The 16,349-nt window shown below is 30.1% G+C and overlaps 1 protein-coding gene across 1 annotated transcript in view; it reads right to left on the minus strand.

Annotated features, from left to right (window-relative positions):
- Positions 1 to 1,040: 1,040 nt before the first annotated feature.
- The window catches only part of LOC143256472 (collagen alpha-1(XV) chain-like), a gene marked incomplete at its 5' end in the record, with an annotated part of 52,049 nt that continues 36,740 nt past the window's right edge, over positions 1,041 to 16,349 (minus strand). Inside the window, 4 exon segments of the mRNA XM_076513756.1 lie at positions 1,041 to 1,258; positions 2,298 to 2,457; positions 2,909 to 3,071; positions 3,420 to 3,650. Of these exon segments, the coding sequence (XP_076369871.1) occupies positions 1,211 to 1,258; positions 2,298 to 2,457; positions 2,909 to 3,071; positions 3,420 to 3,650 (602 nt within the window). The 3' untranslated portion in view covers positions 1,041 to 1,210.

Here is a 16,349-nt window from a genome sequence, read left to right on the forward strand (position 1 = left end):
TAGTTTTGTTTACTGTTGCGTATGATTCTTATAAAATATTAAGTACAGTTACTTAATTATTTGCATATTCCGAATCTTCATAATAGTCCCGAAGTCTCCGAACCCCCAAGTTTTCAGAAACGTTGTTTCTTTTGGTACGCTTTTACTCCTAGACGTTTCACAATACAATATAATGTATATGTTTCTTGTAAGACACAATGGACTATCTGTATTCTGTCAACCACAAATATTGAAATCTGATTTTAAGAGTTCTAAGTCCGCTGAGCAGTATTATGTAACGTTTCTATGTAATAATATCGAGGGTTGACTAAACCCTCGGAATTTCATTCTGCGATAAACCTCGTAAATCCGTAAGTGAATATAACAGCGTGGATTGAGGCTGATAATGGATAGTAGTGTGGATATATCACATTTCCCGCGCTCTAGGGTTAGGGATGAGATTACTGGCTCGTGAGATTTTCCACCAAGAAGGGGTCGAAAATTCCTGAAGTAAACAACAGGAGTTGACTCCTTAGTTTTCGAGCTCTTTCTAAGGATTAAAGAAAAAAACTTTTAAGAAAATAAGCATAATCCTTACGATACTGACAGTAATCCGGTGGTCCAGAGATTCCAGATTTTTATTTTCTTTTTGCAAGTTTTCGTGAGAAAAAATGACTGCCTAACAAACACCATGACTAAACTGGAAATAGTTCTAAATCAAGTTCAAGTACTACACTTCCACACTAGCGCTTCATCAAACTTCAAACGAACTAAGTTTTATAAAAAATGAATGGCTTATTTCTTAGCTTTAATAATATACCATTAAAAAATGTTTCAGATTTTATGTTATAATTTATCCCATCCTTATATACATATATCGTATCATGTAATTATATATTAGTGTTCCCGTTTGTTTAATATAAATAAAAAACTTAACTCTTGTACACCGGCAATCAAAATAATCGCTAAGCGATTGTTGCGCCATCTCTTATCCAATATTATTATCAGTTGAATATTCAAACGTTTATCATTTGTAAAAAACTTACTCCCGCCAGCCAATATCTGTGTTATAGCATATTTTTTTTCCTTGAAAAACTGTGTAAGATACAACAATGTGCTTAAAATTTTGTTAAAACTAATGTTTCATCTTCTTCGTGAGATGGACTTTCCACTTTCTCAGGTCGGAAAACCTGCATTTAGTCTCTCTTCACAGTCAATGAACATGCTTAGATTAGCTGATCACTACGAAAACACGTTCACAACTAGTAGCTTCTAAGAGCTGAAACGAAAGTCAATAAAACACACTTACCTTTATTTATTAACAAATTATTAACAAATACGTATATATAATTTCAATATTAAAATACACTTAGTAAAAACAATATTATGAACAGTGAATGACTGTTTGTATTTGAATAATAACTTAGTTTCAAAATAAAAAATAACAATGATTTATTATGACATTAAGTTTGATTATGCCTAGCGATTATCAAAATATTTTACGTTCGGTTCGTCGTTTTCTAAGATTAAATGACGCTATTGACACTTGAGGACGGTAATAAAGTTTCAGTTTGATCCAGTTGAAGACTTCTGTGAAACTTGTAAGTACAGTAGATGTTTTGTTATGTTTAAATTTATGGTTTTTTTTACTCACCCATAATAACTCAAAACACCTTAAATGTTTGGCATGTGACATACTGCTACAATTAATTATTACTTATTTAACTGTTCGTTTTTTCTTCATAAAACGTGAATTTCGTGCTGAAAAAAAGTTACACATAGGCCTAATTTGTTTTTTGACTTGGTGAGCTGCGAAACTTGTCTGTTGCAGCGGAGTGACGAATCAGAGAACATATTATACTTTACGTCATCTATTCGTCATAAAATTTGAATTTGGGGGAAAGAAACTAAATTATTAAGTAAACATGTTATTCTTATTGCGAGATGGATGTCAAAAAATTAATATACTTTAGTTCATCCTTCTTGTATAGTTGAAAATCCACTTTGTTCTGTAAACAATACAAAGGACATAATAGATGTATTTGTCTCTCCTTTGTTTGCTAAGAATAGATAGTTTAAAAATTATTCTAGGTTTGTGGTTTCAGACAAAAAAGTTCATTTTTTAAATTACTTTAATAAACTTATTATCAGAATACTTTTATTTTGATATTTTCGTTACATTTTAGAATTATATAGGTATATTAAACTTGGTTTTACGACATTTCATTTTCATGTAGTTCAAAAATTCAGTTGCCTTTATATATATTTTGGACGGTATTATTATTATTAAAGTTTCAAACCAGTAGCAATCAACTCACTACGAAACGTCCACCAATCAACTGTCCTGCTTGCCCTACGTACAGAGTGGAGGCGCTGTCGAACTCCAGTACTTTAGGAATACGTTGACTCGTAATCCGACCGTAATCTTCACACTGGAAATACAGCTGGGCTTTGTTCTCATTCACACGCAAGGCGATCCTAGGAAGTTTGAAATGTACTCAAAACATGAAAAAACAATACTACGCTAAAATATATGAATGTAATCGTCGTTTAAACGGCTTTTAAATATATATTTCGTATAGGCCCATGACAGGACCTATTGTAGGCATGGCCTAAGTTTCAGCTGACTAATCGCTTCTAACAGTGATTTGGGACAACAACAAAACAGGAAATTAGGTCAACGACAGACAGTAATTATACTGAAGTAGCAAACTAACAAACAGCCATTTGGAAACATTTTGATAGTTTTATAAAACTACATGTCTCGACAGCTCTTCAATCTGTCTTCAGGTATCTGAAGTACATTTTCTACAGGAATATTTTGTTCACAGAGATCGTTTGTTCGTTAGTTTCCTACTGGTAAGCACAATGTACTTCCTTACACAAGTAGGTGCATCACAAACTAAATCATTGTACTTGAATATCATACTTAGCCCAGCTTCCAATAAAATCTGGAACAGTAAACGAAGCCCAGACTTGAGAAGTCACGTGCCTCGCAACGTCAGTGTAGTAAAAACTGACGTTTGCAAAATCGTTTTGTAAATCCATAATCTTTATCCCCAACTGGACGACCGTCTCCGATGGATTAACAACTGGAAGAAAATGTAATAGTCGTTCAATGGTGTTTGGCAAAAAAACAAACAACGTGAAACTACAAAACGTGAGGCTTAAATTTTGTACAGACGACTAAATATGTCTGATAAAGATCAGTGTTACGTACTGAAATACTGCGAATCGTAAACTCGTGTAAAATACTACAAAAGCAGAAAGAAACAATAAAAAGGAAACAAAAGTAAACGAGACACTGTTATTGTTTATTTCATTAATCAAACCGTAACGAAGTTTATGTAACAGTTATAGATTCTTTATGTTTTACCAAACTTTATCATGACTTAGGAAACAAATTTCCCTTAAGTAACTAGCACTGAAATTTGCTATACCGGCGAACAGAAATCCTCCTGTGTTACCAAGGTGTTCAGGCTTAACAGTTGCTAAAATGGAAAAGTTACTAAACATCTTTCTTGGCAAAAAGAGACGGTAGGGGGCTCTAATTTCTGTGTTTTCACCCAATTTAAACGCCGGAAGGCCTTCTAATCCGTTAATGAATTTAACTGATGACGAAATGAATGGCATATGTATGGTTTCCAGAAGATCCAAATATTCCACACGATCTACATAATGAGAGAAAATAGCTTTCTGAACATTTGTACCAATACCATTCATAAAAATAAAATAAAATACACAAGAGTAAATCAAATGCAGCGGTACGAGTTTGTGTGGTTCAAACAAAATAAGTCTACAAATTAAAAATTAACTTATGTGCAAACAAACAAGAGGTGTGTCTGTAGTTTAAAGATATACACAGCGCTCCTATCAATATTATTCAGTTTACAAATAAAATAAATGTTTAGCAACAACTGAGATTATTTGTATAATAAATTTGGGGTCCAGACACTATTATGGTCAGTTTCAAGAGCCATTTAATAAAAAAAAGGAAGATGGTGGAAGATTCAATCTAACAATCTCTGGACACCATCACTTTTCTATTCCTTACATCAAATTGATCTTTGGAATGTCACGTTTGCGCTACATTTAAAAGGATTTATAACACATACATGGTGGGAGATTCAATCTCTGGACACTATCACTTTCTATTCATTACATCAAGTTGATCATTGGAACCTCACGTTTCACGCTACATTTAAAAGGATTGATAACACACATTTCAATCATAAACTACGTTTTCTTCATTTTAATCTTTATTTGTTAAGTGTATATACAAATAACACTACACTATACTTTACACATATAAACAAACCAATGGTAATAAGAAATTCGATAAACCTAAATCAAATTCAGTTTAAAGTTAACATTTTTTTAATGAGATAAAAACAGGTCTCAATTGTTGTCATATTGTCACTTTATATATGTACGATTTACAGCTAGTGTTACGATCTATAGTAGGGGGAAACTATATTAGGGGGGTAATATGTCGTGTACGAAATATTTCTTATTCTAGTATTTTATATTTCAATACACAAGAGTTTATAAAACTTAAAAACTGTTTCATTTATTTACGGTAATTAAAGCAGTTAAGTGACCTGTCTACATTACTGACATATGAAGTTAGGTATGTAGAATTTTGAACGAATCTGATGGTCGTGCAGCACATCTCAATGACTACGAGGTTAACCACTTTCCACATCACGTGATACATTCCAAACATCCCTAGTACAAAAGATACTTTGAGACGAATGGTCTAAACAAAAATGACAAACCTATCGACCTATCTAGTAAGAGACGCCAGATGTGGCAATGCTTTCAAAAGATTGGTATCGGTAACAAGTATTGAAACTCAGTAGATTGGGAATACAAGTATTCCGGGTGTCTATAAACAAATGAGGAAATCCAGATCCACAAACCTTGACACATAAACATTACTGTCTGAGATGGGGATCTGAAGGACGACAAATTTATTTCCCAAGAGCCTTTCTGTTCACAAAGCAGAGTAGTACCTACACCCCTCCCTTCCCTAACACAAGTAGTAACGTCGTCCGTAGTTACCTATTCCTAGTTTAAATTTTACACAGTTTAATAAATCTTAGAAAGCTTCCCACTCACGCACGTGCTATTCTTTTAATTATTTAGATGCTTTAATATAACATTCAGTGTGTTGAAAGTTTCGGTGATACATAAAAGTCAATCGTCTTTAGGCTTAGCAAATATTCTGTAATACATAAAAAGTATGTATGATAAGAATAATAAACATAATTGGTGAAGGATTATATTTATAATGGAATGTGTGATATATAATCACACGTTAACAGTTTATAACGAAGGAATGATTTCATCATAAAAGTTGAACGTGCAAACAAAAATGGATCCCTGGAGAAGAAAGCAAGACATCTAGTGAACATTTTAACTAAGTAAAGAGAGTTGTTGGCTGTACGTTCATTTCGCAATAACTCTACTTATAAATAAACTATGGTTCTGAATACAGCTCGTGTTCCAAAACAAACAAAAAAACTTTCGTGTGCTACGTTTTTTTTATTTTTCTTCTTATGAAATTCCTCTATCTGAATCATCCGATGACTTTATGCATAGAATTGGGCAGAAGTATCTCGAATTATTGAGCCTTCAATTGTTTCTTTGGTTTCTTGTTAAGCACAGAGCAACACAAAAGGGTATTTGTGCAGAGTCCACCAAGGGTGAAACTCTTCCTTCCTCTTTATCGATTTTAAGATCTTATAGTAGAATTGTGAGGGTGAAGCTCACCTCGACCTGTTAAGCACTGGTTTTCAGTGTTACAAGCATTCACACATGCCGCTGAGCCACTGCGGAGTAGCAATTAATACAGTTAATTACTTTCAGTATATTTCGCCATCTAGTGACGATACATGTAACAACATTAGTTTAAATAATAATTTTCAAGTTGCGCTTTACAAAGCTGTAATGACACAATAAATACGGACACGTTTTTCTCAGTATACGAACAAAGTAACACACAGATAAATACATAAGCATATTACACAATATACACGTATACTTGAACGTATTTGCGTTTATAAAAAACACTTTTTGCTTAACAATTTGAATATATTCAACACATCATTTTCAAGTTTAGTTCGCTTTTCGTTTATTAATTAGTGACAAAAACAAATACAATTTCAGTTTTCTAACTTAATATTTATATAATCATTTTTCTAAAATCTATTTTTTATTGCCACAAACATACGTAATATCTGGAACTTTTATTAGCAAAACTTCTATTTCACTACGAAAATGTGGTAATTTCTGAACGCTTTGAGTATATAAACAGATGAATTTGTTTATTTAACTATGTATATAACGGTCTATTTATATAACTATGCATATAACGGTCTATGTATACAACTATGTATATAACGGTCTGTGTATACAACTATGTATATAACGGTCTATGAATACAACTATGTATATGACTGTCTATGTATACAACTATGTATATAACGGTCTATGTATACAACTATGTATATAACGGTCTATGAATACAACTATGTATATAACGGTCTATGAATACAACTATGTATATAACGGTCTATGTATACAACGGTCTATGTATATAACGGTCTATGAATATAACTATGTATATAACGGTCTATGTATACAACTATGTATATAACGTTCTATGTATACAACTATGTATATAACGTTCTATGTATACAACTATGTATATAACGGTCTATGTATACAACTATGTATATAACGGTCTATGTTTTTCAACTATGTATATAACGGTCTATGTATACAACTATGTATATAACGTTCTATGTATACAACTATGTATATAACGGTCTATGTATACAACTATGTATATAACGTTCTATGTATACAACTATGTATATAACGGTCTATGTATATAACTATGTATATAACGGTCTATGTATATAACGGTCTATGAATACAACTATGTATATAACGGTCTATGTATACAACTATGTATATAACGGTCTATGTATACAACTATGTATATAACGTTCTATGTATACAACTATGTATATAACGGTCTATGTATATAACTATGTATATAACGGTCTATGTATATAACGGTCTATGAATACAACTATGCATATAACGGTCTATGTATATAACTATGTATATAACGGTCTATGTATATAACGGTCTATGAATACAACTATGTATATAACGGTCTATGAATATAACTATGTATATAACGGTCTATGTATACAACTATGTATATAACGGTCTATGAATATAACTATGTATATAACGGTCTGTGAATACAACTATGTATATAACGGTCTATGTATACAACTATGTATATAACGGTCTATGAATACAACTATGTATATAACAGTCTATGAATACAACTATGTATATAACGGTCTATGTATACAACTATGTATATAACGGTCTATGTATACAACTATGTATATAACGGTCTGTGAATACAACTATGTATATAACGGTCTATGAATATAACTATGTATATAACGGTCTATGAATACAACTATGTATATAACAGTCTATGAATACAACTATGTATATAACGGTCTATGTATACAACTATGTATATAACGGTCTGTGAATACAACTATGTATATAACGGTCTGTGAATACAACTATGTATATAACGGTCTATGTATACAACTATGTATATAACGGTCTATGAATACAACTATGTATATAACGGTCTATGTATACAACTATGTATATAACGGTCTGTGAATACAACTATGTATATAACGGTCTATGTATACAACTATGTATATAACGGTCTATGAATATAACTATGTATATAACGGTCTATGTATACAACTATGTATATAACGGTCTATGAATATAACTATGTATATAACGGTCTGTGAATACAACTATGTATATAACGGTCTATGTATACAACTATGTATATAACGGTCTATGAATACAACTATGTATATAACAGTCTATGAATACAACTATGTATATAACGGTCTATGTATACAACTATGTATATAACGGTCTATGTATACAACTATGTATATAACGGTCTGTGAATACAACTATGTATATAACGGTCTATGAATATAACTATGTATATAACGGTCTATGAATACAACTATGTATATAACAGCCTATGAATACAACTATGTATATAACGGTCTATGTATACAACTATGTATATAACGGTCTGTGAATACAACTATGTATATAACGGTCTGTGAATACAACTATGTATATAACGGTCTATGTATACAACTATGTATATAACGGTCTATGAATACAACTATGTATATAACGGTCTATGTATACAACTATGTATATAACGGTCTGTGAATACAACTATGTATATAACGGTCTATGTATACAACTATGTATATAACGGTCTATGTATACAACTATGTATATAACGGTCTATGAATACAACTATGTATATAACAGTCTATGAATACAACTATGTATATAACGGTCTATGAATACAACTATGTATATAACGGTCTATGTATACAACTATGTATATAACGGTCTGTGAATACAACTATGTATATAACGGTCTATGTATACAACTATGTATATAACGGTCTATGAATACAACTATGTATATAACGGTCTATGTATACAACTATGTATATAACAGTCTATGAATACAACTATGTATATAACGGTCTATGTATACAACTATGTATATAACGGTCTATGTATACAACTATGTATATAACGGTCTATGTATACAACTATGTATATAACGGTCTATGTATACAACTATGTATATAACGGTCTATGAATACAACTATGTATATAACGGTCTATGAATACAACTATGTATATAACGGTCTATGTATATAACAATGTATATAACGGTCTATGTATACAACTATGTATATAACGGTCTATGAATACAACTATGTATATAACGGTCTATGTATACAACTATGCATATAACGGTCTATGTATACAACTATGCATATAACGGTCTATGAATACAACTATGTATATAACGGTCTATGTATACAACTATGCATATAACGGTCTATGTATATAACGGTCTATGAATACAACTATGTATATAACGGTCTATGAATACAACTATGTATATAACGGTCTATGTATACAACTATGCATATAACGGTCTATGTATATAACTATGTATATAATGGTCTATGTATATAACAATGTATATAACGGTCTATGTATATAACTATGTATATAACGGTCTATGTATACTACTATGTATATAACGGTCTATGTATACAACTATGTATATAACGGTCTATGAATGCAACTATGTATATAACGGTCTATGTATACAACTATGTATATAACGGTCTATGTATATAACTATGTATATAACGGTCTATGTATACAACTATGTATATAACGGTCTATGAATACAACTATGTATATAACGGTCTATGTATACAACTATGCATATAACGGTCTATGTATATAACGGTCTATGAATACAACTATGTATATAACGGTCTATGAATACAACTATGTATATAACGGTCTATGTATACAACTATGTATATAACGGTCTGTGAATACAACTATGTATATAACGGTCTATGTATATAACGGTCTATGAATACAACTATGTATATAACGGTCTATGAATACAACTATGTATATAACGGTCTATGAATACAACTATGTATATAACGGTCTATGTATACAACTATGTATATAACGGTCTATGTATACAACTATGTATATAACGGTCTATGTATACAACTATGTATATAACAGTCTATGAATACAACTATGTATATAACGGTCTATGAATACAACTATGTATATAACGGTCTATGTATACAACTATGCATATAACGGTCTATGTATATAACGGTCTATGAATACAACTATGTATATAACGGTCTATGAATACAACTATGTATATAACGGTCTATGAATACAACTATGTATATAACGGTCTATGTATACAACTATGTATATAACGGTCTGTGAATACAACTATGTATATAACGGTCTATGTATATAACTATGTATATAACGGTCTATGAATACAACTATGTATATAACGGTCTATGAATACAACTATGTATATAACGGTCTATGAATACAACTATGTATATAACGGTCTATGTATACAACTATGTATATAACGGTCTATGTATACAACTATGTATATAACGGTCTATGTATACAACTATGTATATAACAGTCTATGAATACAACGATGTATATAACGGTCTATGAATACAACTATGTATATAACGGTCTGTGAATACAACTATGTATATAACGGTCTATGTATACAACTATGTATATAACGGGCTATGAATACAACTATGTATATAACGGTCTATGTATACAACTATGTATATAACGGTCTATGTATATAACTATGTATATAACGGTCTATGAATACAACTATGTATATAACTGTGTATATAACTATGTATATAACGGTCTATTTCGGCAATAAATTCATTATTTACTATTTGAAATAGTGTAAACGTTAAACACAATAACACGTATTTGAAACTTTTACAAGGAACATATATTTCATCTTGTCTTACAGATGTGATATTTCATCACTATTATACATGTGATATTTCATCTTGTCTTATAGATATGATATTTCATCATTATTATACACGTAATATTTCATCTTGTCTTATAGATATGATATTTCATCATTATTATACATGTAATATTTCATCTTGTCTTATAGATATGATATTTCATCATTATTATACATGTAATATTTCATCTTGTCTTATAGATATGATATTTCATCATTATTATACAAGTAACATTTCATCTTGTCTTATAGGTATGATATTTCGTCATTATTATACACGTAATATTTCATCTTGTCTTATAGATATGATATTTCACCATTATTACACATGTAATATTTCAACTTGTCTTACAGATGTGATATTTCACCATTATTATACACGTAATATTTCATCTTGTCTTATAGATATGATATTTCACCATTATTATACACGTAATATTTCATCTTGTCTAATAGATATGATATTTCATCATTATTATACACGTAATATTTCATCTTGTCTTATAGATGTGATATTTCATCATTATTATACACGTAATATTTCATCTTGTCTTATAGATATGATATTTCACCATTATTATACACGTAATATTTCATCTTGTCTTATAGATGTGATATTTCATCATTATTATACACGTAATATTTCATCTTGTCTTATAGATATGATATTTCATCATTATTATACACGTAATATTTCATCTTGTCTTATAGGTGTGATATTTCATCATTATTATACACGTAATATTTCATCTTGTCTTATAGATATGATATTTCATCATTATTATACACGTAATATTTCATCTTCTCTTATAGATGTGATATTTCATCATTATTATAAACGTAATATTTCATCTTGTCTTATAGATATGATATTTCATCATTATTATACACGTAATATTTCATCTTGTCTTACAGATGTGATATTTCATCATTATTATACATGTAATATTTCATCTTGTCTTATAGATATGATATTTCACCATTATTATACACGTAATATTTCATCTTGTCTTATAGATGTGATATTTCATCATTATTATACACGTAATATTTCATCTTGTCTTATAGATATGATATTTCATCATTATTATACACGTAATATTTCATCTTGTCTTATAGGTGTGATATTTCATCATTATTATACACGTAATATTTCATCTTGTCTTATAGATATGATATTTCATCATTATTATACACGTAATATTTCATCTTCTCTTATAGATGTGATATTTCATCATTATTATAAACGTAATATTTCATCTTGTCTTATAGATATGATATTTCATCATTATTATACACGTAATATTTCATCTTGTCTTATAGATATGATATTTCACCATTATTATACATGTAATATTTCATCTTGTCTTATAGATATGATAATTCATCATTATTATACATGTAATATTTCATCATTATTATACATGTAATATTTCATCTTGTCTTATAGATATGATATTTCACCATTATTATACACGTAATATTTCATCTTGTCTTATAGATGTGATATTTCATCATTATTATACATGTAATATTTCATCTTGTCTTATAGATGTGATATTTCATCATTATTATACACGTAATATTTCATCTTGTCTTATAGATATGATATTTCATCATTATTATACACGTAATATTTCATCTTGTCTTATAGATATGATATTTCACCATTATTATACACGTAATATTTCATCTTGTCTTATAGATGTGATATTTCATCATTATTATACATGTAATATTTCATCTTGTCTTATAGATATGATATTTCATCATTATTATACATGTAATATTTCATCTTGTCTTATAGATATGATATTTCACCATTATTATACACGTAATATTTCATCTTGTCTTACAGATGTGATATTTCATCATTATTATACATGTAATATTTCATCTTGTCTTATAGATATGATATTTCACCATTATTATACATGTAATATTTCATCTTGTCTTATAGATATGATATTTCATCATTATTATACATGTAATATTTCATCTTGTCTTATAGATATGATATTTCATCATTATTATACATGTAATATTTCATCTTGTCTTATAGATATGATATTTCATCATTATTATACATGTAATATTTCATCTTGTCTTATAGATATGATATTTCATCATTATTATACACGTAATATTTCATCTTGTCTTATAGATATGATATTTCATCATTATTATACACGTAATATTTCATCTTGTCTTATAGATATGATATTTCATCATTATTATACACGTAATATTTCATCTTGTCTTATTGATATGATATTTCACCATTATTATACATGTAATATTTCATCTTGTCTCTCAGATGTGATATTTCATCATTATTATACACGTAATATTTCATCTTGTCTTATAGATATGATATTTCATCATTATTATACACGTAATATTTCATCTTGTCTTATAGATATGATATTTCATCATTATTATACATGTAATATTTCATCTTGTCTTATAGATATGATATTTCACCATTATTATACACGTAATATTTCATCTTGTCTTATAGATATGATATTTCATCATTATTATACAAGTAACATTTCATCTTGTCTTACAGATATGATATTTCATCATTATTATACATGTAATATTTCACCAGGTCTTATGATATGTCACCAGTTATTGTGTAGTATGCTATCAATACGTATTTGTTTTATTTCATATATCTTATGTCAAAATATTGAAATGAAAGCTCTCGTCAGTATCTGACACTCATATTGATGCCCTCTGAGACACAGTTGGGTTATAATGTCACACATTCAAGCATTCTAGAAAATTTGATTATCTACTTATTATTGTTGCACTCTAGCACTCTGAAAATAATAGTTTATATGACTGGACCGACCCCAGGTGGCATAGTAATATGTCTGGGAACTTACAACGCTAGAAACCAGGCTTCGATACCCGTGGTGAGCAAAGCACAAATCGTCCATTGTGTAGCTCTGCGCTCAACTTAAAACAACATTATTGGACTGCAGACAACTGGATAATTTAGTGAATTTTCTCAAACTCTAACAGATTAAAAAGTTGGATTAGTATTACTGCACTGTATCACATTATAAGGTTAGTTGATATTGTTGTATATTCGAAATCTCGAAAACTTATTTGATATTGTTGTACTCTAACAAATTATAAGGTCTTGTTGTTATTGTTGTACTCTAACAGTTATTAGTTTTAGTTGATATTGTTATACTCTAACAAATCATAAGTTTTAGTTGATATCGTAGTACTCTGATAAATTAAAAGGTTTAGTTGATACTGTTGTACCCTAACGAGTTATAAGTTTTAGTTTATATCGTAGTACTCTGATAAATTAAAAGGTTTAGTTGATACTGTTGTACCCTAACGAGTTATAAGTTTTAGTTTATATTACTCTAACAAATTATATGGTTTAATTTAAATTGTTGTACTCTAACAAATTATAAGTTTTAGTTTATATTACTCTAACAAATTATATGGTTTAATTTAAATTGTTGTACTCTAACAAATTATAAGTTTTAATTTAAATTGTTGTACTCTAACAAATTATAAGTTTTAGTTGAGATTGTTAAGCTCTAGTGGACTGAAACTTTTAGTCAGTTCTGTTACACTCTACTATTCTGGATGGTTTATTTGATACACTGCTCACTCTATCAGTTAATAATATTGCATGTAATAGACTAGGAAGTTTAGCTGATAAAACTGCAGACTGGGAATTCGAGTTAATATATTTACACTGTGATATTCTACAGCGTTTTGTTGATGTTGTTATATTTCAGCTGACTATAAAGTTTAGTCGAAATTATTACACTCTCACAGTGCCAGTTTTATTTGAAACGACTGGTCTTTAAGTTTATTGAAGTGTTACAACTGCTATACTGATATTAAAACCTGTTAAGCTGTCAACAATTTTAAAGTTGTTTACGTATTTTCAAAAGGTTCAGCTCTTATTTCACATCACTTCTTCTCTTTAATATTTTTGGCCCATGTGTTATTTTATGCTCTTTACTACTGTAAACAGATATACAATTTTTAATCCTAACATGTGCTTCTGGAATTGCATAAGTGCCAGGAGATAAGTGTCATCTACTGAGTGTCCTTCTAAGTTTGCGTTTATTATCTCTCATATTCACCTACGACCCTGCTACTGTCCTCTAGTTGTACCATGATCACCACGAGTATTAAGTTTCACGTTTCTCAACTTTCTTCGAGGTCAGTAAGGTTGAGTGCAGACAGGAAGTGGAAGGTTGTGTTCCGGTTAATAAACACAGAGCATATCACGTTTCAATTGCAAGGTGATTTGTTCATTGAATACTACAATGAAAACACGATTGAACTGGTTATAGGAGAGGAAGGTATTTCGTTTCACACTTTATAAGGTAGTGCTCTAAATATGGTTTTAATTCCGTTCATAAACTGAATACCAGCCTATCGTACACTTCACTCGTGGTGTTTACAGGTTGTGTATTACACAAACAATTTGATAGACCATGTGTTTAACGTAGAACATTTACTGTAAAAAAAAAAAACGTACTTAAGACTGTCAGAATGATACGACACAGAGTGGTCTATATATAGTTAAATGTATCGCTATTTGTTTCAGAAACTTTTCCCTGAAACTTGAACCTTGGTAGTGAAACCTGTTATAAAACAGAGGAGCGTTATCGAACTAACCCTTGAGTTGAGCCCTACAGGGCGCGGGTTTGGGTCCCCATCACCGATCTCGCTCGACCTTTCAGTCGTGGGGTATTATAATGTTTCAGTTAATCTAACTGTTCGTTGGTAAAAGCGTAGTCCAAGGGCTAGCGGTGACTGGTGTTGACTGGCTTCCATCTCTCTAGACTATTACTGCTAAATTAGAGAAAACCCTTGTGTAGCTTTATGTAAAATTAAAAACAAATCAAACCACCCTCATTCATGTATATATACGAAATAAATCAAGCTTGCACGTGACGTAACAAGGTCCACACGGATCTAAACCCCGGATCATGTGTATAAGGACTATAAGTTTGTTTATTGGAGAAATTACATGCAAGTTCACACACCAATCAACATATGTACGCAGCGCCATCTATACTGAATACTCTTCGAAAATCGTTATTCCGAAATAAAGTACAACAGCACGAAGAGAGAGCGACATTATAAGTAAAAAAATACGATACTTTAGACTTTCTAAATAAATACGGGATACATAACGCTTCATGTATTCAACATATTGTGAAGTGTAATTTCAGAATTAGGTCATATAATTAACATATTACGTTGCCATAATTTCAGCATTAGGTCATATCTTGAACATATTACGTGGCTATAATTTCAGCATTAGGTCATATCTTGAACATATTACGTGGCTATAATTTCAGCATTAGGTCATATGTTTAGCATATTACGTGGCTATAATTTCAGCATTAGGTCATATATTTAGCATATTACGTGGCTATAATTTCAGCATTAGGTCATATGTTTAGCATATTACGTGGCTATAATTTCAGCATTAGGTCATATGTTTAGCATATTACGCGGCTACAATTTCAGCATTAGGTCATATGTTTAGCATATTACGTGGCTACAATTTCAGCATTAAGTCATATGTTTAGCATATTACGTGGCTATAATTTCAGCATTAGGTCATATGTTTAGCATATTACGTGGCTATAATTTCAGCATTAGGTCATATATTTAGCATATTACGTGGCTATAATTTCAGCATAAGGTGATATTTTTAATTTTGAAGGGATGCTCTTTGTGAGCTGTATAGATGAGTCATTTGGAAACATCGATCAGATGTGGACAATTTTAAAGATAATTTTTTAAATATTCAAAACAAAGATATTCCTCACAGAAAGAA

The sequence above is a fragment of the Tachypleus tridentatus genome, chromosome 7 (assembly GCF_004210375.1).
Source record: "Tachypleus tridentatus isolate NWPU-2018 chromosome 7, ASM421037v1, whole genome shotgun sequence".
Taxonomy (NCBI): domain Eukaryota; kingdom Metazoa; phylum Arthropoda; class Merostomata; order Xiphosura; family Limulidae; genus Tachypleus; species Tachypleus tridentatus.